Source organism: Parus major, chromosome 18 (assembly GCF_001522545.3).
Source record: "Parus major isolate Abel chromosome 18, Parus_major1.1, whole genome shotgun sequence".
NCBI lineage: Eukaryota > Metazoa > Chordata > Aves > Passeriformes > Paridae > Parus > Parus major.
The window spans coordinates 3860142-3886111 of NC_031786.1; the positions used below are offsets into that span (position 1 = coordinate 3860142).

Sequence of the window (25970 nt, forward strand, 5' to 3'; positions counted from 1 at the left end):
TTTTTCCGGTTTTCCCACCTGTGCATGTACCTTTGGTTCCAAATTTTAACTGACATCTCTTAGAAAAGTATTTTTTCCCTTCTAATAAAATTTGTTATAGAATCTATGAGCTATTTTCCTCAATATTCCATCACAGCTGATTAGACAATTCTATTTTACTGTTCCCATCTCTTACTGTGCGTTCCATGGTGCAACTCTTACACATCTGTAATTTTTGGCCAGCAGAAGGGGTCTTTAATCACCTTCAAATAAAGTTCCTGTTGGACTAACACACAGCTTTACTTCATTCCCTTAGTTCTGCTTTACCTGGAGCCTGTTCCAGTTCTTTGGTCTCTTTTAAAGGAAAAACAGCTTGTGAAACCAGTAAGTGAAGTTGCTGACTTGGCAGCTTTCTCTCATAAATACTCCATTCACATGAGCTTCCTTCATGACAAGATGCCAAATGTTTCTCCTCCACTGCTGCAGCTTTGCTCTCAAATTGAACAGCCTAAAAACTGCAGGTCAGAGTCAGGGAAGGACTTACCTACTCCAGTGCCTTGGTTTTCTTGGATGTGAAACCACAGATTTGTAACAGGGAACGCCTCCACTCGCTGATGATGGCACCAGACTTCTGTGAATGAAGAAATACTTGGAACAACACTGTCAAAGTTGCCTTCACAGAATGCCTTCTGTATTGCCAAAGATAAAGTCATATTTCTGGTTTGGGGAATTGTGTGGTTTGGGAGTTCTGTGTTGTTGATTAGATAAATAATCACAACAGTTAAAATCATGGGTATCTGCTTCATTCTAGACACTGAATCTTTACCCCATCCCTCATAATTCAAGGGCTACATTCAAGACACACTCCAAGCAATGTACACTGAAGGTTAGAAATTCATCTGCCACTTTTGAATACAGTATTTAATACACTGAATTAAATATTCAAATCATATTAGGTTCCAGGTTGGGGTTCACAAACCTATTGTGATCACCAAGTACAAAATACTAAAACCTGCCATGAGCACACTGAAGGCCAGATCAGGAGATTAGAGAGAACACACTGCCCCAACAGCAGCCCAAGGTCCAGTTTGCAGAGCCCAGCTGGCACAGCCTGCATTTCAGGACCTGAATCCTAACATGGAAAAACGTTCTCAGTGACTCCCATTCCAGTCACCACTTGGCCAAGCAATGCAGTTCCTGACTTGTCCCACAGTATTTGGAGCATCCATCCTCTGCAGTCCCAGAGAAATGGGATTTAACTGACACCTATTTAAACTTTACCCCATATAAGCCAAATACTTTGTAAAATGTCTAAAAAATGAACCACTTTCATGTAAAAACGACACAAATCTTAGTTCTGTAACTGACAACACAATAATGTTTCATTTGCACTTCTATAAATGAAAGTTCAGCACAGTAAAGCACTTATACCCATCTCAGGTATTCAAATTCTACCCCAAGCAAGGGGAATCAAAGTTACTATAATCTGGTTAAAACACTGGAAATTATGGAGATACCTTAAGTAGAGCTGTAACAATCTGGCAAAGGAGAACACAAATTTTAAGTCATGCAGAAGAGTTTTGCTGCTTGAGGTCTCTGCACATGGAATGACTGGACACCCATCATGGCAGATTTTGTATCACTGAACTTCATGTACAAAAGCTTATTTCAAACAAAACATTTAATGAAAAACAATGGTTCATTTAAACAGCTGAACTTGTTTTAGGGATTTTTTTTGGGGGGGAGGGTTTTCTTTTGTTTTTACATCTACTGTACCATTCAAATTCTTTTTAACCAACCTACATGGCATCTTTAAAGGTACAAATAGAAAAGGCATCTTTATAAATAGAAAACAAGGGGATTTTTTCAGCTTTTATTATAAATTGACATGACATACAAAGTTTACTGAACAGAAGTAATTTCATTACTATTTTTGGGGGGATCACCAACTTTTTGTGCAAACAATGCTAGCCTTCTTTTAAGCATTAAGAGCATAACTGCTTAAGAAATGACATAAGCAATAATTCTAGAACTACATCTCCCCTAAAATAATCTATTTTTTTACATATGTGCACAGCTTTAGCAAATTAAAGCCAGAGAGAAATGCATGATGTACTATCCAGAGGCATAATTAGAGTTTGCTAAAACTCAAAGAGAGCTGGCAATTCAAGGAATTTGTAATGAAAAGCTGCAGTTTCCCTCTTTCCTATTTTGTACACAAAATCAGTGACTAAGAACTTAATACTGGATGACGAATCACATCCACACCATTAGTTAAATAGTCTCACAGTTAAACACATCTTAAGGACCATCAAAATCAGTATTTACATTTTATAAATTTCTGAAGACACCATTAGAAAGCTTATATACCCCTTCAACAAATAGGGAACTGCATCTCATGGTGATGGAATGAAATAAAAAACAAAAAATACCTGTATTTACAGCAGCATTGTTCCTTTATAAATAAAGAATATGAAAAATGAAATATTTTAAGGATAATAAAAAATTGAGGTGATGTCACTCAACCACAGTGCTTGCTGGAATAAAACCCTTCGGTGCTGATACTGTACCAGTAGTGAAACCACTTTCCATTGGAAAAAATCTGTAAACGTATGCGTAAAATGTGTTAACAGCAGTGCAAAACTGCTCAAATATAGTTTAGTCAGCATCTTAGTATCTGTATTGAATACAATACATCACAGAATACTTACATAAGAAGTGCAACACATTTTCTGGTCCGATTTTACAGTGCATTTTTCCCTCAAGAGTGGCATCTCGAAAGCCAAAGCTAAACCCACGGCCTGGCCTTGCAGTCTGTGCTGAGGCGAGAACTCTGCGGGAAGTTGGCGACGCAGCGCCTGCAGACGGACACGAGGCTCCGGCCTTAGTATGGCACCCCAGGATGGGCAACCCCAGGCACAAGGGGCTGCATCCAAATCCTCTCTGTAGCTGTGTAAATGTGTAATAAAAATATAAAGGAGCTAAATGTTCAAGTTTAAAATGGTACACTGGGCGATCGATACATCAGAATTATCCACGAAACCCAAACTGCTGGTTAAACCTCAAAAAGCCAAGGTGGTACTTCGCTGTGTCTGGAATGTGAAAAGCCAAGATCTTTCCAAACAGGCACAAGACAAAGGAAGTGCTAAGTTTGCCAACTTTGATAATTTTTAGTGTAAAAGAAATTGATTTGTAATTTATGATCAATTGATAAATGATTTCAAATACAAGGATCAAGGTTAAACTGTAAATAGTCAGACGTTATTTTCACAAAAAGCTGGAGAATTTCTAAATAAGAAAAGCAGAAACTGTATCCCAATCCCCTTTCCCTAATGTTTCACAACTTCATGGTAGGAAAAACAGCCAGATACAGATGCAAAAATCTTAATATAAAAACAGTTTTACATATACTTAAATTATGTAAATTCCATAAAGTTCTTAAGACACTAATTACTAAAATTACAAAAAGATTTTTATATTGCTCTTCATGCTCAAACTCTTAGAATATTGTCATTACATCACCAAAACCAATATACATGTAGTACTTGCATAAGTAACTGAATAAAAACCCTGTTTAAACAACATCCTTGTTGAAATCATTTACTTCCATCCAGCAGTGCCTGTTTGGAATCTCTGTATTTCTGTGTGTAATTCTTTATAGAGCTCATGCACCCTAAGAATGTCACTTCAATGCTTGTCCGTTGAATGACAATTGACTTTTGACTTCAGAGCTTCTGTTTCTTGCTCTGTTTCGTGACACCTGAGATGCTTTCCACTTCTGAAATCCTCTCTCTCATGGTATTTTCACTGTATCCATTTGCTGTCCCACTTTGTTCCTCAGAAGATTCCTCGTCCGTTGGGGAAGCCGATTCTCCTTTCTCCAACTTCTGCTGCATTTCTCGGAGCCTGGCCACAGCCTTGTCTATGGACATGATGCTGATGAGGTTAAAGTCATGCATGCTGACCAGGTGGAGCATAAAGTTTCGACACAAGTTTTTCTTAATGATTTTTTGTCCATAATTTTCAACAAACAGCATACAGGCATGATTCATTTGATTGTCAGCAATAAACCTGTCAAATAAGAAAGCCATCAGTATGCAAGCAGAACAATTTAAAAACCCAAAAGATACTCTACAACATGATTTATCAATCTAACTGTATAGAGCAGCTATTACACAGTCCAGTACTTTTTCTTTTCAAAGCCCAAACTCTACTAGGCACAAGAACATCTTTAAAAGCTTAAAACTCTCAAAAGCTTATTACAAATTATCCTTTAATGACCCTTTCCTAAACAACTGAGCCAACTGAATTTTAAGTATTTAGTGAATTGCAATGCAAAATGATAACCAAATCTATATTGTAATTTTTTGTATCAAAACTAAGCACAGAAACATACCCGTGCTTCATAACATGAAGATTCCATAATTTCATCACTTCTTTCTCTCCTTCGTTAACATCAGAAAATTCTTCAATTTGCTGGAGATTGGGAGGAAGGATAGGAAAAGAAACAAACATACCCATCAAAACTGCATATCTGTGGCCAAGTAGTGAGAGCATACCCAAAATTCAATTTACACACAAAAATACATCTAGAAAATTCAGGGTCTGCAGCCAGAAAAGTTAGAAAAATGTCATTTGATGTAGAGACTTTTGATGATAAATTATATCCTTATTATATACAGCCCAAACTGTGTGCTCCTGATTCCAGCATCTCCTCTTTGAAGGAGAAAAGCAGCCACAAAGAAAACTTGTTTGAACACAAGGAGACTGAACTAACTTTGCAAACTGAAGGCATACTTGAAAAAACAAACTTTGATTCCATCAATTTCCATCAACAGTAGTTCAGCAAAATTTCCTGCTCCTAAAATGCAGAATTTTCACAACATGTGCCAGTTGTTCCTTAAAACAACTGCAGACCATCTTCTAAAAACCACAATCCACTTAAAATAACTTTGTACAAACAGAATAATTACAGTAATGGTTTTCTCCCGAAGCCATTCCGGGTCCTTTTCATCCTCACTGTCCACCTCCATCTCCTGGGGGCGGAGGGGCAGGCAGGTGTCGCTGTGGAAGTAGAGCCGGTTGTGCCCGCTGCTGTACGTCCGTTGCTGCTCCACCTCTCCGTCCTCTGACTCCAGGAACTCGGACATGCTCGCTTTCGTGCGCTTTGGCCTGCCAAAGGCAAAGTCACTGCTGTTACCAGCACATCAGAGATGCAAAAACTGAGACCTGTCACCGTTTAACACAAATTATTTTAAGTTCCAGCCTGCAAAAATGTTGGGAGTGGGGAAATCTCTCCCTGGAGGTGTTTAGAAAAGACTGGATGTGGCACTCGGTGCCATGGATTAGCTGATAAGGTGGTGTTAGGCCACAGGTTGGACTTGATGACCTCCAAGTCTTTTCCAGCATAGCTGATTCTGTGACCCACACACAGAGGTTGTTTGGCAGCTCCCTACCTGCAAACCAGGATGTGTGTGATTGGAGTTCTTTTGACGGGCCCGTTGCGGCTGAAGGCGAAGCCGGGCTGGCGATGGATGTCCTGGGGGTTCCCTGCGTAGGAGCCATCGTAGCACTCATTGATGGACACATCTATCCGAGCACCTTTTGGATGATACTGGAGCACAGTTGCAAACACTCAGTAGACAGTAATGACAGTGCATCAAGAGGTTTAAATGAGTCACCTCTAAATTCTGAGTATCTTAAATACCACCTTGTCAATAACCTGATACAGCTGATATAGCTCTAAGTTTCCTTTCACAACACCCAAATAATTTTTAACCTCTAGAAGCAAATTACACTGAAGCTTCCTTGCTCTGTACTATTTTACTGTTTTATACAAAGCCACTCAGAACAAATTATAAAATTAAGAAAAACATCAGCAAAAGATTGCTAAATTTCTAAATCTAAAGATTGCTAAATTTCTATATTTCCTAGAGTTTCAAGATCCTTCCAACCAATATAATTACATTACTTTTTACATCAAAGTACACATTGATGCAAAAGCAGTAGCTACATTTAGAATTCAGCCTCCATTATGGTGAATAATATGATGGTGAATAATAATTCTCTCCATATGAAGAATAATGCTCCAATGGTCAGCATTATTTAATATATATATTTTAAAAAAGAAAGAAAATAAACCCCACAATATTTCTGCTCCATTTAACACACAAACATTCACAGAAAGCAGCTTCTAACATGTAGATACAGCCCTACAACTTACTAAGCTGGAAACAGAATCCCTGCATTTGTAGTATCTGTGACAGACTGTACAGAGCTTCATAGTGCTGAACTGAAAAATGATTACTTACAACATAATTAAAGATAAATCTGCTGTGGCAGAGTTTAAGATGTTTGAGTAAACTATAGAGTTTCCTGCAGTTCAGTGTGCACCAGGGGCAGTGTAAGTCGTCGCGGGCCTCGGTCTGCTGCCTCGTGTTATTGTTGTACAGGAACTGATGCAAACAAAGGAACAGGCAGCTCAGAATTAGCACCAAATGTTTCATTCATTAACTTCCAACCCCCCAAACCAAGTTGGATGTCGTTACAGGAGACCTCAACAGCAATAGTTAAGATCTTGGGAACACTGTATTAGCTCAGTGTACTGAAACACGGGTATTTCAATTTATTTTTTTTTTCCTCACTGGCAACCCACCTGTCCCCCTCCAGAGGTCTAACAAGGAACGTCCTTTGTCTTTCAGAACATCAGATGTGCCCCCAGGAAGATTAGTTTTCTAGAATACTTCCATAAAGAAGAGTCTCTGGAATGGCTTTCAGTCTGTGAATCTGAGACTCTTTAAGGCATCCACTAAAAGAGTGAATGGAAATTTCCACCCAGCTCCCAAGCAAACATTTTAATGCCACACAATATTTAGATTCTGTTTCTTCCCTCTAATGATTATTTCCTATACCTGGTAAAATATTCGCAACTTCTGTCGAGGTTCATTTAAAACATCTCTCTCTTTTCTTGTTTGAAGGTCTGTAGGCAAAGATTCTTTCACAGCTGAAAAAAAACACATGTAGACACGCATTTCTTTGGTGCAGAGGAACAGATAAACACTGTTTCTTACCCAAGTATGGAAGTTCTGAGAAGGGCACTGCTGCTGAAGGAAACAGGTTAATTGAATTTCGTTTGACATAAGAAGCTTCCACCAGCAACAAGGAAGTCTGGATGTTTAGCTTCCTTCACAAAACTACAGGCAAACCCACTTCTAACACAAGATTATCTCCAGTGTTGGAGAATCATTCAGAGAAGTTAAGAAGGTCAGGTAGAAAGCAACATTTTTCTTATTCCATTTAAACAGAGAATTCTTTATGTATAGCTGAAAGCTGGGAAATAAAGACCATCTCTGCTTTCAGATTACTGCATTCAAATGCTTCACTTAAATTCAGTTTAAAGAGTTCCACAAGTCTCTTAAAAGGCAGCAGAAATATAAGTAATCACAAAAAATACTTAACTGAAACTTTAACCCTTGAACACTATTTGTATATGTAATGGCAGTTGCTTTGGCATCTTTTCCATACACTTTAATCTATAAGAGTATTTGATTTCATACAGCTAATGAGAAACCCCACGTAACGAAGCAGGTTTATAAATCTGCCCTCAAGAGAAACCAAATAATGACCCTACTTGCTTCTGAACGGTGATAAAGATAGGAAAACAAGGCTCAGCTCTACTCCCCTAACTTTTAGAAGATGCACTTATTCTGTACTTAGTATTTTAAGAAGAAAGAAGATAAAATTTCCTTGCTGTATGAAAAAGAGAGGCCTGACACTTTAGCCTGCACCACATCAGAGAAATCCCAATTCTGTGGCTTTTCTACCAGTTACTTTCAGAACTTTGTAATCACAGCAAAGTTTAAGCTGCCATACTTAGAAAATCTTTGATGTCTTTATTCCCCTGGTCTGCCTTGGGAAATATGCCAAAGTAAAACGACAACACCAAATTTATGTACCACTGGGAAAGTGGATCTTTATCAGAAGCTCTGATAGAAGTTTTGTACAGTTTTCACTCTCATGATATTCAGACACTGCAAACAGAAGAACCATAAAAAAAAACCCTACAATGCTGCACATTACACTAGGGTATATCTGTGTGTAAGAGTTGGCTGTACTATTTGGGAAGGTTGTAACTTTATCAGTTTACTGGAACATTTAGCTTTTCTGATGGAAGAAAAAATGGGTTCCAGGTTACACTGGTAATGCAGCCTTGCCATGTTCCTATTGACTCTACATTTATTACAGTAAACTACCACACAGCTTCTAGAGTTAGTCAACTCAACTCTCATTTCCTTTACAAGTCTGGGCATAAAACCTACCTAACAAATTACAATACAGATCTCCAAGAAACTAAAATAAAAGGAAGCCTGGTATAAGGAAGTAAAGAGAAAGCAGAACAATTTCTACAGCAAAAGTTCAAGGACCTCCCAGGTTCTGTTGGAATTACTTCATGTTTGTGTGCACTGACAGCCATTCATCCTAATGGAAGAAGCCCAAGTGTCTGCAATCCCTAGCTCAGGTAAAATACTCAATGCAGGAAACAGATATCAGTCCTATTTAAATATTCTTGTACTCTTTCCAAAGAGAAAGATGCCTGTAGGTTGGCTGAGGATGTTAGGGGTCATTCTAGACACTGGCTTCTGCACAGGTAGGGTGAAATTCTTCTTGCTCTGACTTCTTTATCACACTAAAGCTCTAAAATCAGCATAAAGAATCACCACTCTTAGAAAGTCTCACCATTATGTTTCTCAACATTTACTGTAACACAACTGCATAAAAACCATGTTTAGAAAAGTAGTGCTTTTCTCATAATAGTAATCTCCTTGCTGAGATTCACTACTCATCTACAAAGCATCACCAAACTCAGACTGAAATGCCATTTTTGACAAGTTCTCCAAAGCACTATCAACTCCTCACTAGTGGTGCCTCACTGCATGCCCCAGAGACCAAGCCTGGGGACAGAACCACTGCACTCCAGATAATCACTTCTACAACAAGGAGATTCCTTACTCTCAGAGTCCCAATCCAGTTACAAGCTTGGAAATGCTGATTATTCTGAAGTGAACTGGGTACCAATCCAGAATCTAGGTGTGTTCATAGGTGTTGAAACAACAGGTGCAGCCTGTTGCTCTCTGTACAACTTAAGTCTTTCAAATGTCCTTGAGCTCTACCTGCCAACACAAGGTTCTAATTCAAAGTCACAAACTAGTGGGAGTGAGATAAAATAAAGATGGCATCTAGGCCAATTTTCCTTCTAGTTTCTATAGTGAGCCTGAAGCCATACAGGCTGGAATATCCCTCTGGCCAGTCCGGGCCAGCTGTCCCACCTGTGTCTCCTTCCAGCCCCTTGTGTCCCCTGGCCTCTTTGAGGGTGGGGTGGTGTGACAGCTACAAAGTACTTGACTTAGTCTAAACACTGCTTAGCAACAACTAAAACATCAGTGTTATCAACATTATTCTCAACCTAAATGCAAAACACTGCACTAAAGCAGCCACTGAGAAGAAATTTAACTCTATTCCACCTGAAACGAGGGCACCTATAAATCCAGAAACTTACAGAACCATAATTGGAGCGAGTAGGGCAAACTAGACAATCCCAGAAATCCTAATGATGGATTTTCCCCAATGTATTTCACAGCAGGATTTACAAGCATTGTATATAATCACTTCAATATTGTCCTGATATTTAGCTTTTAACCATAAAAAATGTACAAAATATAACAAAGCCACCCACTCAATTTTCCTTTTTTCTGTTGAGAATAACCTGAAGCAGCTGCACCAGTAAGCCCTTGCTTAACACAAGGGTTAAGCAGATGATTATTCAGCAGCAAAACCAAAGTTTGCTTACCTATAGTCTGAGTAGGTTTAACAGAATTGGGCTTGTTTTCTTGAGGGAGGCTTTCAGAATTTCGTGTTGCAAGAGGCTTAGCTATAGGAGCTGTAGACTTATCATTTGTGTCTCCTGTCCAACGAAGAGTAAACTGAAGTGTAGGACCCTGAGAAAATGTTTCAAATGGAGGCAACCTCTGGAGAGTAAGAGAAATGAAAAAAAACCAAAACAGTAGAATAAGTGTCTTCACAAAAACAATCATGAGAAAATATTCACAGAATGTAGACTAATGTAATTTATTTTAATGCAGGTAAAGGCTAATCAGGATAGTGGAGCTTATAACTGTACTTTTACTATATAATTTGGATAATCTCTGCTTTTTTCATAATCATATGATCATGTTGAGACACAAATACTTTGCAACCATCTGGAATCTTCAAGTTCTTCTCTTCAATCACTTACAACTCATACTCTCCCAGGACACATGAGCATGACTATGTAAGTACATACAGTCACTGCATCACTGAGTGTTAATTCACCTCAGTCAACAACTTCTCTCTTCACAGCCCTTCCTCCTACACTGATATATCCTTTTCTTTTCATCATTACATTTTATCAGCATTCTCTTAAGGTATGTACATAGGATCACACCTGTCTGGTTCCTCTTTCTTCCCCTTAAATATTCTGCAGTTTGCTCCTTTTTGGTATGTCCAACTTAGAATACATTTTGATATATCCAACTTACGTTAGAATAGCATTTAAATGGCCTGATTTTCTAGGTCAGGGATTCAGACATCACTGAAAAGAGACAGCTGCCATAATTACAGTAGCTGACATCTGCTTGTATTAATGATCCAGTGTACCCAGGGCTTTCTAAACTGAGAGCTGAATTAAAATGCATGTCCATACATTCCCAAAAATAATTACTTCCTGTGAAGACAGGTCTCTCAGCCACTAAAACAATCCATACCTTCCCATCCAGAATTGTTTCCCATGTTGCTCTTTTCTTGCTAATGGGACACTCTTCCATTTCCTGCATGGCCACTTCATATTCCCCATCCAGAAGTTGTAAGCGTCTGTCAAGACAAAATATGTATTATGTGTAAAAAAGCTCCTTTATTGTTTGTCTATTAAAATGCATTATTTTACAGTAATTAAAACTTCCATGAACCTAAAGGCATATTTTCAAGCAAATTTATTTGGCTAGGTCTAAATCTTAGGCAAACATCATCCATGACAAAGAAAAATATTAAAGACTAAACCAAAAATATATACATTTTTATGCATGATTTGGTTCTGCTGCAAATCAGTCTCATTTATACAAAAGCATGCCTGAGAATGCTCTTGCTCATCATCACTACAAAATCATCTAATGGTTCCTGCTTAGCATATTGAAGTTCTCCAGTGGAATTAAGTAACAGAAAAGAACAAAATACTGTCAAGACTTTCAAGAAGATACAGATTAGAAAAAGACATTTCTTCAAAAAGCAAACTTCTCAAAACCCTATTTGGATAAATAACCATTTTGTCAGATTTAGTTGGAGCTGGTTTAAGCAGATTTTTCTTCAAGCTCCATTTTTATTGATAAAGAAATCATCTAAATATCTACCTACCTGGACCTGCATTTGCCATGGAAAGAGCTCTTATTTTCATGTACTGTATTTTGGCTGGTGGCACTATGACCCTTTGCAGCACAAACAACCAAAATGTCCACCCAGGAAATAATCTGGTCCTTATCTTTTGAACTGGATCTAGAGTGCTCTAAGCTATTGACACATGAGTTCACCCCACTCCACCTTCTTTGAAATACATTAAGTAGTAACATGATAATAAATAATTAAGCTACATGACAAAGTAAGCCTGTTACAATTTTAACTACTTGTTTGATTGTCCTGTAGTAATGGAGAACTGATGTCTTCTGTAGCTGTCAGCAGAATGACACCTCTGACTACATCAGCAACAGTGTGGGTATGGAAAAAATTATGCCTTCTAACAGAATGTAAGCAGTAAGGGTATTTCAGAGACCTTGTCTTTGTTTAACTTTGTAATTATGCTGTCACTCATCTTTAACAGAACCAGAGAAATTACATCTGTCAAAAACTAGCAAGGAACAGACAAACTAATGCAAACTGACAGGACAATATTCAAGTTCACAGATGGGAATCATTTACAGTAATCACTGAATAGGTCTCAGTATAAAATGTGTTATGAAACCTGTAGGTTTTTTTATAAAAACATAACAAGCCTAGTTCTTATTGTAAATAACTAAAATGCAGCCAAAGACAACCTACACTGTAACAAAGAACATATCAAGTTTATTATCAAATTTCTAATGATTAATAGAAGCTATATTTGTTTTTACAATATTACCTGTTTTTATCAAATACAGTCATTTGTGCTACAAATGTCTTTTCTCCATCTTCACGATTTGAAGAGTTTCTTTTTCTTCTAGCTGGAAGATCCTCATTGACATCTGCACATAAGAAATATGGTATTCAATCATTATATAAGCATGGATTCTAAAGATCCAACAGTCTCTATGCACTCACAAATATAACTGGCTATTGATTGTGCCAGATGTGCCATACAATAAAGAAGGACAATAAAAGAGTGCAATAATAAAAGAGCACTTAGCTTAACAGTAATCATATTTTAGATATGTTCTCTCATGTATTTAAAATTTCATTGTATTATTCTGTCAGTATAAAGAATTTGGGATTTGATCTTCCTCCTCTCATGGCCATAAAATAGTAAGAAATAAAGTTTTTCATTCGACATGTACTCTCCAAGGCTGTAACATTTGTATTGTAACATTTCTCAACAGGATTAGGAAAATAGCTTTTGAAAATTTGTTACTGAGGTATTTTTCTACTGGCTTGTCATTTAGTTTTGCTGAAAAACTCTGCTAGAACCCACAGTGAGTCAGTAGTGACCAGTGTTGGTGGAGGAATGACACTCAGTGACCACAGGCTCTTTTGCACTGTTCACCCACTAATGGTGTTGCCTCACACCTTCAGCATCACGTTAAAAACAAGTGGTGTTAAATTTACACAAAACCAGAAGCACAATTTCTAGCTACCAGCTGAATTTCAGCCCCATCTCAAAAGAGACTGCAATCAAATAAAAGCTCAATCACTCAGTTATTACTGGCCCTTGTCACAGTGTGACCCACACTGCTCATCAAGACAACTCCATGCGTGCCCACAAGATAAACCTTGCAAAAGCAGATTTAAAGGCTGAAGTTACCAATGTTTTCATTAGTTTCACCATTGATCAGTCCATTAAATTCTCTCCTTCCTGGGCGAGTGACTCTGAATAACAATGAGTAAGACTTCACCATATGGCTGTTGCTTGGCTCAAACTCATTGCTGGAAACTGCAAGTGATGGGAAGTTGCCTGGTTTTATTTGGCTGAGGTCTGGGTTTAAAGGCACCTGCTTTTTACCTGTAGGAACCTGTCTTATTGGACAACTGACATCCTGCAGCAAAACAAGAAAGATAAGGTTCAGGTTCTTAGACTTTGAAATAAAGACAGTAAGTATTTAAATTGATGTCATTTCTGAACTGTACTTGTTCTGCCAACTTTTGAAAATAAGCCTTATAATAAGCCTTATAACAGATATAAATAAAAAAGTCTGGAACAGCCCCAGATTTTAAATGCAAACCCAGATAGTTGTAGGTGTAAATAAAACTGGCATTCTATAACCCCTTCTGGCAGCAGCCATCTTTCTCTATGTGATTAAAATAACACTAACATGAGGCACTTAAAGAGACTGTAGAACAGTCATTGATACTAACTTGTTTACCTGAAGAAATTAAATTTTTTGTGTATATATATATATTTTTAAGGGTTTCCTATCTTCTTGCAATATTTCAAAGTACACTTTGTGCTATCTGTGAAATAAGGAACCACTTACCTATGATTTATTACATTCAGTTATCTCTCAAAGAGATCATTGAACATTGTGTAGAATTGGGAAAACAAGACAAGATGGCCTAAGTATGAAATTTGCAGCAAAACATTTGTAATAACCATTAGCACCTCCTGATCTCACTACATTTATCCATATTATAACAATTAACAAAATTGGCTAGAAACAGTACTAATTCTTAAAAACCTGTCAAATCAGCCTAGCATCAGGGAAGAACACACAGCTCTGACTGCAAATCTTTCCCTTTCTGGCTAAAACCTAAAGCATTACTGAGCCTCCCATACTCTCATAGTTGGGAAGGTAATTTGCCAGCTGATGTGAAATTAGCACAGCTAAAACTGCAAGCAAATTCAGAGATGCTTTAAAAATAAATATAAAATTGCTTATGATTTATGGTAGCTAAAATGTGCAATAATTGAAATAATCAAAGTAAAAAAACCACAGGTACAGAAAAAGCAAGGAAAGAAACAAGAGTTGGCAGATGACTGAGGAGCTCAAAACAATTACAATTTGTTCCTTTTTACTCCTAAACTCTGAAACACATAGGCTACTTTATGGTTTTGTGATTGCCTGGTTTCCTTAAGCCTCTGCACAACACAACAGAATGAATACTTTAATGATGTGACACACAAAAAAACTGAAGTAAAACCAGAAGTGGATGAAATTCACAATGAGTGGATGTGATTTACAAGCTGAATTCAAACAACCAAGTTGAATGTTTTTAAAAACTCATTTCTCATAAAGCAGCACAAAATCCAATTGAAAACAATTTGAATACATTAGTTCCTAAATTTAAAGGCTAATTTCAACAGAAGAATCACCTTATGGCAGTGTTACTTAAGATATTCCAGAAGCAGGTAAACATTTTGCTTTAATGTATATTAATAATTTGTCAGATCATTTTTACCTTTCGTTTTTTGTGGCAAACTTTTACCAGCAGTACTTCCAGAGTTACAGAATTTTGTTCATTCTCTGAGTTTTGTGATGGCTTATCTAAACAGAAAAGTATTTTAAGTTCTGAAAAAGCAAAGATCTATTCAATGATATAAATCCATCTGTAATTACTTTTAACCACAGGCACCTCCCAGGTACAAAGATCTCTAACCACATTCTTAAGTTTCAACTCTCCCCAAACTTGCTACAAATTCCCACTTGAGAATATGTCCTAATTATTCTCATATTAACCAATTAAGAGATATAACTGATCTCCAAAGTTTAAAAGAGCAAGCCTGTTACTTTTTGTAACAGAAAAAAATGTTATGAGCAGATTTAAGGACAGCTGGAACACACTAATTACATACGAGTCAAATTATTTTTCCCAATTTTTTTCTTTACAGCTTGCAAACCTAAAATTTGGGTTTAAGATCCAAATGCTATGAGATAGGAAAACAAAACAAAATTATGCCACCCCCCTTAGACATTATGCAAGACTAAATAAATGCACAATAGCTGTTAAAGTACTCATGAAAAAAAGTCTTGGAAAATAAGACTTTGTTTCAGAGACTGCACAATAAATTTCCTAGAGCCTGTAATCTTCAAGAATGCTGTTGCCAGTGGTGTGATCAGCAATGGCAACCAAAAAATTAGTAATATAATTTTAATTTATTGGACAAACAGCTTTTGCTCTCAGAGCAATACAACTCTTCATTCTGGTTGAGGAAGTCAATTTTGATATTGAGAGGCAAATCCTTATGTGCTTGAAAGACACCATGCAATGACTTCAAGTCACTGAAATATAATTTACATGATTTTCATACTTGTTGACATGGCCTTTCCTTCACTCCTAGATTTGACTTGAAAAATTTTTCTTACACTTCTATTTTAAAGTAGAGACCACTGAATCTTCTAGCTATTTGAGGGCTGTGGGGTTTTTTAAAGCTACTTCAAACACCAAAGACTACTCCCAGAAAAATCAAATTCTTTGGGAAAGAATCACTTTCCTCAAGGTCTATTTCTGTTTGAATGGATGATGGTTTGAAGTATTTCTCAAAATCACTGTTTTGACTAAAACCCTGAATTCTTATCTTCTTAACATCACAATTACACTACAACATTTCTAAAGTACTACTGAATTACAACTAATGAGATAGGCTGAACAAGTAAATTAAAACCTGCATCCAAACAGCAGAGAGTAAAAACATTCAAATATCCCCCTCAAAGATCTCTACTAATTTCAAAGGTGTTATACAAATTAAAAGTGGAATGGATCAATTGGCAAACATACCATTTTTATGGAAGAACCCAGTAAATGTAAGTTGCAAATGAGCAGACAAGCTAAACAGGAAAAAGAGGGGGAAAAAAGGAAATGTTAGAACAAGTGTTTTTTTCTCACAGCAATCACTTCACTGATGTTCAGTACAGAACTAATGATTCACTCTATCCTTTTAACTCAGAAACTGCTGGGATACAGCAGTTGATGCAGAATGAACACTAGTTTTCTCCTAACAGACTCATTCTCTGTGTACTCTATGACTTGATACATTAAAATAAAAAAAATTTAAGTACTACAGTAGAAGACTATTGCCTGAAGACAGAAGATCTTGCCTCCACAGGCAGGCAAAACACATTTGTTGGACAGTCATCAGCAACAGACTTCACTTTTGCTGGAAATTTTCGAGAATTTCACCCTGAATGGGCTTGGTGTAGATTGAAAGAAAACCTAACCAAGTATTTTAAGCTCAGTAATGAGAATCTTTACATGGGGGAACATGTACCTTTAGAAACAGACAGTCAGTTATATCAAGTCCATATCATTCATACCATATACAATCAAAATAATAATTACATCTGTTTTGTTTCACAGCTTAAACTCTTCTGCTGACTACAGACCCATCTTACTTTAAATTGTAAAATTCAGGGCATATTTCCATTTAAAACAATTATTCATAAATCTAGATTAAAAAGGGCCTGAAAACCACTTAGTACTTCTGAAGTACACATTGAACAGAATAGAATCTGTCCCACTACACCACCAGACACAAATTCGTGCACCTTCACTTCTCAGGCAGATACAGCCTGACACTCCACACTTATTTTTAAACACAAACATTCCCAAGAGCTCTGAAATGATCAACAGAAGTGCCCATCTGCTCAAGCATTCAAAGGAGTTTATCTACACCAACTTGCATCATTCATCTAAGTTACTTTTCCACACTAAAGCACATTTTTGTTCCTTTGGAAAGCACAAAAAACAACACCACACAAATCAATATTTTATGTTGTTTCAACAAATCAACTAATCACAATACATGGAGCAAAATATAATTAAGAAAAATAATATACAGTAAATCTGTAAAACCTCTTAGAACATAATTTATAAGTTTGTTTCAGACTACACTGTATCTAGCTGCCTCTGAAGTAGTCTAATGATTTGCAAACATGGTGGGAAAAGAGCAGGTTAAAAATAACAAGTATACAACAACATAAACTCCAAGTAATAAAACTTCATGATATTTTCCCAAATCCACCTCATGTTTTTACTTTTAATTCCAACACACAGAGATTACTTACTGACACAACTGGCACTTCTAAAAACAAGGCAAATACCTATTTGAGGTTTCTATATACATTTTAAGAGATGCCACAACAAATACTGGAAGTTTATCCCAGTACTGCTTTTCTCCAAGTTAAGTGACCAGCATACATACATACATTTTAAGATTATGGAAGCAACATTTCAAACAGCAACTATTTGCTTCAAGTAATGACTCTTTATCATTTGCACTTTATCAGTCAAAAGGACTTTTGATTCAGCCCATGCATGTACTCATTCGTACCCACACACATAAGAAGTATATAGCAGGATAGTACCTGTGAGATTCTTGTTCTCCCTTCATTTTCTCTACTTTTGATAACATGTCATCTACTTTGAATGTTTTCCTGTGAGGAAAAAGCAAAAAGCATAGTTTTACACATACATATGTACCCACAACTTACAGCAAGAAAATGTATTCAGCCTGAGCTTTGACTTGATTTTCCATTTAAAACTGTCTATATATACCATTTTAGACTCCTCTTCAGAAAAGACCCTTTAGACACATACATACTTTTTTAGATCTAGCATCCTGCCTGTGTTAAAAGGGACACAACTGTTTCTCAAGTAGAATCAAAAATAATACAAGGAATTAAACCCAGACCTTGCAACAGTAATCCTACTGCTAGTAAGAAGTTTAATTTAACAGCAACATATTGAAACCCTTGCAATGAACATGTTTAACCATATTTCAGCTTTGTCAAAGAAAATCTTCCTGTTTTACTGATACTTGTACATACCAGAAATTGACATGTCAGCCCCTCAGTCATTACTATTTTAATCTTGATCATAATAATGAAAAACACTTAAAAACTTATAGGTCAAAAAAGTAAAAAGCCTAATTAAAACCAGAAACCCTTATTTCTCCACACATTTCTATTAAATGGACACAATGCAAAGAGCAATGAATTTGGAAGCTACCTTTGGAGCACACTCACAGGAAATGGGACAATGACAACCAATGACAACAATGTCATACAGAATAATCACTTCAAATATTTCCTCTCTGTAATTCTGACATCAGTCTGTTCATACTCATATGTTCAGCCTGTTCTACCATACATACAATTTCATATTCATTGCTAAATAAAGCTCACTCATGAGCAGAAGTTATTCAACATGTTACAGAACAGTCTTTCATTTTTTCAATAAAGGCAAGTTAACTCTTGGATCTAGATGCCCACAGAATTGCACTTGTCTACAGTGACAATGCAAGAGTGTGAGGGCACCTTTTCTTTACATTTATACCTTAGAAAAACGGAGTGAGAAGGACATAAACAGTTGCCAAACACTGGATTTCTTGCAGAGGGAGCAATGCCATGCTTTGGGGAAGTGGGAAGCATTTGTATACAGAAATACCCTGACTGAAGAAACACTGATGTCACTCTGTCTGCAGTCAGCACATAATGCTCGTGAATGATTGAGTTACACATCTCATGGTGACTAAACAGCAACACTGGGCAACAAAAACTACAGAGCTGCACTCAGATAACAAGGGGAAAAACAATTATGATTTGTGTAGTAAACAATCACTGATTCAAAGCTCTTCTCAGCCCAAGAGTCACACATATGACTGAAGAATGGACTCACCTACACTAAAACACGGGATTGTTAAAATAAACATTGCAGTGGTCAATTTTAAAGCAAGAGGTGCTAAGAACAGAGCAATTTCTTAAAAGTTTCATGTTCTAAGGTAAGTGCTCTGCAGCCACTGTTCTGCAGAACAGCAAGTTTGGAAGGCTTTCTCCAGACTGAGGAATTGCTTAAAACAGATTTAGAGCAAAGTTATGTCATGAGCAGAAGACGAGCCAAAAAACAGCTAAGAGACAAATATGATCCCAGAATGGGGGAAAATTAACCATCTTTCATAAAATATACCAACATCTGACAAAACTTGTACTTAGTATGCGACCATCATTGATCCAAAAAGAACAGTGGCACAACCTTTGCTAAATCCAGACTCAGGTTAGTCAAAACAAGAGAGCCCTCCTAAAAAAAAAGTCTTACAGAGAAACTAAAAATAGAAGTTAACTTGTAAGAAGTTAACTTGTAAGAGCAGAAATTTCTCTAAAATTAATTACTATTTATGTTACCATGTTCCCATGCAAAAAAGACAAAATTAAGTTTTTGCAATAACCATCCCTCACACTCAGGATTTTCAAGACAGCATTTACTTGTGCAACAAGTATGTGCATCTTGTGCATTCCTTTCTCCACCCACTCTTATTCCAGGCAAGAAAAGTAATAATTAGCAAAGTATTAGAAGTCACATAATAGCACGCCATTATTTTGCCAATAAATAATGTAATTATTCCTTTATCCAAATACTGTATGTGAAGCATTTTATTAACAGTTAGTAACTTCTTTCCAACACTATCATTAAGTCTAATAATATACTAACACCTGAAGAGAGACCCAGAGACACAAAGCTCAGTTCAGCTCTCCATCAAGTGTCAGGTGACCAAAGCCCATCACCTCTCCAAAAAGCAGCAACTTCAATAGCTTTTTAGCCCAGGCTGACACATAACCATCAACTATTCCCTATGACCATTTTCCTATGTTCTCATCATTCCAGGTTTTCTAAACACTTTCTCAGTATTAAACAGGTGGAGCAATGTCAGTAGATAATTTCCTGGTAAAAATGCAGTTTTAGTTCCTTATCTCCAAGTGATAAATTTGTCTGGCATTTTTCTCAGACTATCTAGAGCTGGAGGTAAAAGACTTGGAGCCATAGTTACTATTCTTTAAGTAAGGTCTATTAAGTTTGGAGATTAGTTCTTTATATTTTACTTATGATACTGTTTACTGAAATGGAAATCAAAACGATTTTCAGCAATTTACAATGGCAACATTTAGGAGTTCTAGGGGAATAAATTAATGTAGATGTATAGTCCATGTAAGCAGGCTAACAGTTCCAGAAAAGACTTCTATGCAAAGAGAACTCTACTATCATTTTCACTGTACTGAAACCAGAACATCGATTTTGCTATATATGAACCACAGGACAACTTTCTCTAGTCTCAGATATTTCTTCTCTTTTAAAGTCCCTTTTTCACCAAAACAACAAGATCATAGACCTTAATTACTTCTGTTGAATGAAGAATAGTGATTCAGGTCTTGCACATATCTGTAAGTATTTACCAGCACAGATCAGCAAACAAGGATCCTGTTAATCCCCTCAGGAAGTGCAGTTCAGACTCTTTTGCCAAACTCTAAGTCCAAACCACCTTTAAATTACAACTTCTGTGGTTTTAAGTAGGCTGAAAGAGAAGGGCCATAGTACTGATTGAGCATGAAAAGGGCAGAGGGAACCCAGGGGAAACACACTTCACAATTATTTTCTGGCTTTTCCCCTTTTCTACTATGCACATTCACTTCTGTTGCATTATTTTATAAAGAAAACATACTGAAGTGTTTTATTTAATCTTCCTAGACATAATTACAAGCATGATTTCAGTAAGTCAGCATTGTCAGAACTATTGAAAGAAACAGCTGTAATCTGTTATTAGAACACCTCCCAACTAAACTCACAGTTCTAAAACAAAGTGTTAAGGGAACTGGTAAAAATCAGTGTGTTTCAAACAGAAACCAAGAATTACTTGTGCAGCTGAATCAACTGGAATTTGGAACAGTGGATAACAATACACAGGCAAAGAATTGTCAGTTGCTTCCCAGCAAGTACAACAGATATCCAACAAAACACTTTCAGGTAACATACACATTTCAATCAATAATGAATTAATCTAAGTTATAAACAAGAACTTCTAACAATTATAGTTAGAAAAAGCCAAACAAAACTAAACCACGAAAAACAAAACTGCCTGAAAATAATTTCTAAAAATTTTGTTCTGACTCACTTTAAAATGAGTAAAAAATTCATTTTGGTAAATTTTGTAAGAAAAAGTAAGCTGCAACTTCAAGTTTAAAAAAATAAATCTGATCATTATCTGTCCTAAGTATCTGAAGTTGTATGCTATGGATACAGTTTTTAAGAAAAATTTATATTGTGGCATTAAAACTCTTAGCAGGAACATTAAACAATATCCAAGAGATCCAATACTGTCATAAATAGCTCCTTAAATTTAAATAAAAATATGCAAAATTCTAATGATCAACAGATCACACAAATATTACCTCCCTTAGATATAAATACGAAGTTTAAATTAGAATTGTCTGCATAATCACATTTTGTTGCATATTTGTCATACTTAAGTCCCACAGCAACTGTTTCTAAGCAATAAGAACTTTGGTGTTAAAATATTTTAAACTACATGTTCAGGTTACAACCTAAGTCTAAACTGTAACAAAGGATTTTCAGTGAAGGGGAAGTAAGTAACTGGAAGGGCCTCGTGATTCTCCTAATAAATAATGTACACTGCATTGTCCCTCTGCAGTGTTTCTGTGTTTTCAGGTCCACTGACAGGCAGCTGTAGCACTTCACATGACAGGAATGACTATTTTGCAATATCAAAACTGAAGCCCATCTCTCAGGTGTATCCAGTTCAAAGCAACCTCTTAAGTATTTGCTGTTCTTCTAAAATAGTACAAACAGACCTGCTTTATTTTCCAGCTTTTAAAATAACTATAGAAATAATTACCAGATTCTTTCACAACTAATTAACAAAGCTAATAGTTTTATTTAAAACCCAAATACAAAATAGTTTTTCATTTGGGTTTTGGTTTCAAAGACAAGTAGTCATGCTAGTTAAAAATGCAATATTTTGTATGATTATGATTAAGCACCATTGATTACAAGAGCTGAGATGTAATACAGTTTTGTTGTTTTTTTTAAAATAAGTTCTCCAAAATAGAAAACAAACAGGGTAGAATTAGGACTCTGCAGATAGCTCTCCACATTTGAATACTCCCAGTATTCACAGAAGTCACATGGATAATGCTACACATACACTTAACACTGCAAAAAGTCTTTTAGGTCTCAGAGATCAACAGTACACTGAAGTATGCATTTTAAAGTTCCTTGAAAAGAAAAGAGGAGGCCACCCTCCACTGCTTTTTGGACTTCTGCTACATGGTGAACATTTTAGGATTACTTTACAAAAGCAATTTTACCTTTTGATATTTGTTCGGGAGTTTCTGTGGGACATGTAAGTGAGAGTTCTGTGCAAAAATATTGGCTGCAGGGGGGAAAAGAAAATAGAAAATGGTTATGCTTAAATTAAATTTTTCTACAAGTGCAAAGTAAAGGAGTGGTAAAACCAATTACTCACTGCTATTAGATTCCGGGTACGTAGAAATCTGTATATCTGTGTTGGTTCTGAGAAAAAGGAACACGTGTTATCCAATGTAACTTATACCTCCAGAAACACAGTCTTATAATGATAAAAAGTATCTAACTTAGTATAGCAATTACTTTGAAACAGTTATCAAAAAAGCTATTAAGCATCAGGATGTTCAAATAACTCCAAATTATCACATTCAAGGTTATTTCACCAATTCTACAACACAAAGCAACTTCTTGTTTAAGGTGCCACAAATCAGAGGTCACAACTCAACTCTGCTCCTGCTTTCCACAAAATGTGTTTCTTACATGCTTTATATCATTAAAGGACAGAAAAAATATCTCAACATATCACAAGCTATGGTCACATAGGTAAGTTTTCTTCATGAAGTCAATAAACACATCTGCTACAGTACCAGAATAGCACAATAAATTTACACAGTCAGACAATTTGGATTCTGATTGCTTTACACTTCTGGCAAGTACCAAGGTCACTTGCAGCAGGTACTGAAACAAGAACACAGACTGTCAGTTGACTATGATCCATTATGGATCATTCTAAGGTGGACAATTAACATTGTTTTTAGTAAAGCAACTACTGTTTCCAAGTGCAAAAGGAGAGAAGATAATTCAGCTGTTCACAAAATGGACACTAAAGCACAACACCATCTCAAACATGTCTGAGAAACAACGTTCAAAGGATCAAGACTTGCCTACAGACAAGAGGAAGATCTTCAGTTTAGTTTTAACCAGTTAAGTTAAATAAGGACAAGAAGAGTTTTGTCTGAACCCCGTTATTTGTAACAAGAATTCCAAACTAAATGGAAATAAGAACTGAAATAAACTGAAATAAAAGCCAACTTCACTAAGTAACATAAGCAAAAAACTTATAAATGACTTGATAATACACATCAAGTGGAGAGAAAAAAAGAGAATAGACAATGCATTGATGCTCATTCTAAGGCTGGCAACACTGCCTCCATTTCCCACATACAGAAAACAAAGTTCATTTTTAAAGAAATATCAAATTTTCTTTTCATATGACTGCAAAACATTTATTTCATATAGCTGGCAACCTTATTGTGTGGAATTCTGCAATTAGAAGTAGAAAAGGACAACTTTTTATGTCCTTTACCCTTTTTTAAAGATATGATTCAGTCTTATTTCTACAGTCACGAATGTAAGACCCCATGGAACACATAATTAAAGATACGTATTACTGTTAGAGAAGGAAATCTTAAAATGATCACAGTTTTTACTTTTAGAAGTCTGATGGAAGCCAGGAAAAATCTGCTTAATGAAAATTATCAGAATAAAATCTGTATTTTTCAAATCAAGATAAAAGAAATTAAGATATGCACACTTTGCCACAAAGTGAAAATACAGAGTAGCCGCAACTTTGAAAAAGACACCCCAGGTTCTTCAGTCTCAAAAACTCCATGACATAATTATAATTTCTTAATGTTCGGAAAATTAAGTTACATTCACGAGAATGTAACTTAATTCAAAGGCAACGCATTGCTGCTCCAACATTAGTTTTCCCAAGTGGAAAAATTCTAAAACACACTCTTCAACCTGCATAGAGACATATGTCTCACAAGTCTGTATTACTCAGCAAAAGCTTAAAATAAATCTTTTATCTTTTCCTAGCACATGACCTTGAAAAGGGACAAAAACAGTCAGGAAGAATGTGACTCAATACTACATGTGTTAGGATTTTTTTAATCCAGTATTTACTTACTGCAGTTTTACCATGATATTTGCACTACAGGGTTAACATTATGTATATAATATGTATGTATATCTACCCTGTAGCTTCCTCCTGATCCCCACCTGCTCAGCTCTGTGCTTCCCTTGCCTGACACACTGAGCCACGGGCAGAAGAATTTTTTCCACTTCGGGCACTGACACTGAGAAAAGCTCTTAAAACTCGAGTCTGCCACTTGACCCATTTGCAGCACAGTATTTACTGAACACAGAGTGCTGTTAAAAGGACTGAGACTCAAACGGCCACACATTATTCCAGACTACACCAAGAACTCCAACACTGTCACCGTCTACAGCAAGTGTGAGCATTGACAGCACCAATCCCAAAACAGGATCACGTCTTCAAGTAGGGAATTAAAAATTCCCTTCAAATCCTGGCAACTACACAGAAATCTTTTAGCACAACTTAAGTTTACTGCTCCACTGTGCTTTTAAACCAGACTTCCATACACAACTTTCTAGTGACTTCAGGGGGATTTCTCCTATGTGGGACTGATACAGGGGGGATGCCTGGGTCGCAAAGGTCAATTTCCAATACGAAACCTCGACTAAGTGAAAATTAGTGCCAAACAAAGAAAAACCAAGTACAGCGAACTCTTAATCGCGTCCTGTCCCTGAAAGAGACTCAAACGGCAGAGGCCAAAGAGGAAAGGGCCCCTTCGCCTCTCACTGCCCAGAGCCTACAGGGGCTGTCGGAGGACGGAAGGGAAGCAGGCGCCCCGAAAGCCTGATGGGAAGTGCTACTGAGAACCAAGTTCATCGCTGGGCGCGAGCACACACACACACACCCCCTCGCCCTCCGCCCCGCGGGCCCCGGGCGCCTCTCGCCGCCCTCCCGCACACCGGCCCCGCTCCCCGCGCTTCCGCCCGGGCCCCGCCGGCACCCGCCTTCCCCGGGCCCCGCTCCCTCCCTCCATCCCCCGACCGTGTTTACCCCCGGAAGCCCCTGCTCCCCACAGCCCTCCCCTCCTCCTCCCGCCCTTTCCGCGGCGGCCCGGGCCGGTCCCGCCGGGTCGGCCCCCACTTCCTCCGGCGACCCGGTGCTCACTCTCAAAGGCCTGAAGAAAGAGGTCGTGGTCGGCCTGGATCTGCTCCATCTTCGGCTTCTTCACGGGGGGCAGCGCCGCTGCCGCCGCCGCCGCTGCCGAGGAGGCCGAGGAGCCGCCCGAATACCCACTGCCTCCTCCTCCGCCACCGCCGCCGCCGGCGGCACCGCCGGATTTGCCGCCGGGAGCCGCCGCCGCGGCGGAGCCCCCAAACCCGCCGCCTCCTCCGCCGCCACCTCCTCCTCCGGCGGCGCCGCCAGCGGAGCCCGAGCTGGGCCCCGCTCCTCCACCGTGCTTCTGAGGAGCCATGGGGGTGGCCCCGGGCGGGCCCCGGCGGGACAGAGACCGAGCGGGGCGGGCAGGGCCGGCCGGGGCGGGTGCGTGAGGCGGGGGGGGGGACGCGCCGCGCTCCAACTCCGCCAAGTCTCCTCCGCCCCGCTCCCCTCAGCGCCGCGGCCGCCGAGCCCGACCGCCGCCGCGCGCCCGCCCCCCGCGCGCGCCCATTGGCCGCGGGGATGGCGCCGCGCCGCTCCATTGGCCGGCGCCGGTCCCGCCCCCGCATGACGCGCGGATGGTTCTGGAAGCGTTTGGTTGGTCCGCGCGCTCGGCGCGCGCCCCCCCACTCCCCGCCTTTGAACTGAATTCGCG

The 25970-nt window shown here is 38.1% G+C and overlaps 1 protein-coding gene across 1 annotated transcript; it reads right to left on the reverse strand.

The window, feature by feature from the left end:
- Positions 1-1717: 1717 nt before the first annotated feature.
- SUZ12 (SUZ12 polycomb repressive complex 2 subunit) lies at positions 1718-25768 on the reverse strand. The gene is made up of 16 exons (XM_015645761.2): positions 25325-25768; positions 22499-22545; positions 22341-22405; positions 17550-17618; positions 15964-16013; positions 14647-14732; positions 13055-13286; positions 12179-12281; positions 10779-10884; positions 9827-10004; positions 6891-6982; positions 6291-6434; positions 5436-5593; positions 4953-5151; positions 4376-4455; positions 1718-4050 (listed from the first exon to the last, which is right to left on the reverse strand). Exons 1-16 carry the CDS (start codon positions 25629-25631, stop codon positions 3705-3707), a joined length of 2262 nt encoding a protein of 753 aa, XP_015501247.1. The 5' UTR covers positions 25632-25768; the 3' UTR covers positions 1718-3704.
- Positions 25769-25970: the final 202 nt, after the last annotated feature.

Bases quoted from the DNA above. Each gene is read 5' to 3' on its own strand.
- SUZ12 (XM_015645761.2), bottom strand. From the start codon at position 25,631: ATGGCTCCTCAGAAGCACGGTGGAGGAGCGGGGCCCAGCTCGGGCTCC. The intron at 13,287-14,646 runs GTAAAAATGATC...GTTTTGCTGCAG, and splicing joins TTTGCCACAAAAAACGAAAG to GATGTCAGTTGTCCAATAAG. The intron at 12,282-13,054 runs GTAACTTCAGCC...TCTTATGTGCAG, and splicing joins TGAAACTAATGAAAACATTG to ATGTCAATGAGGATCTTCCA.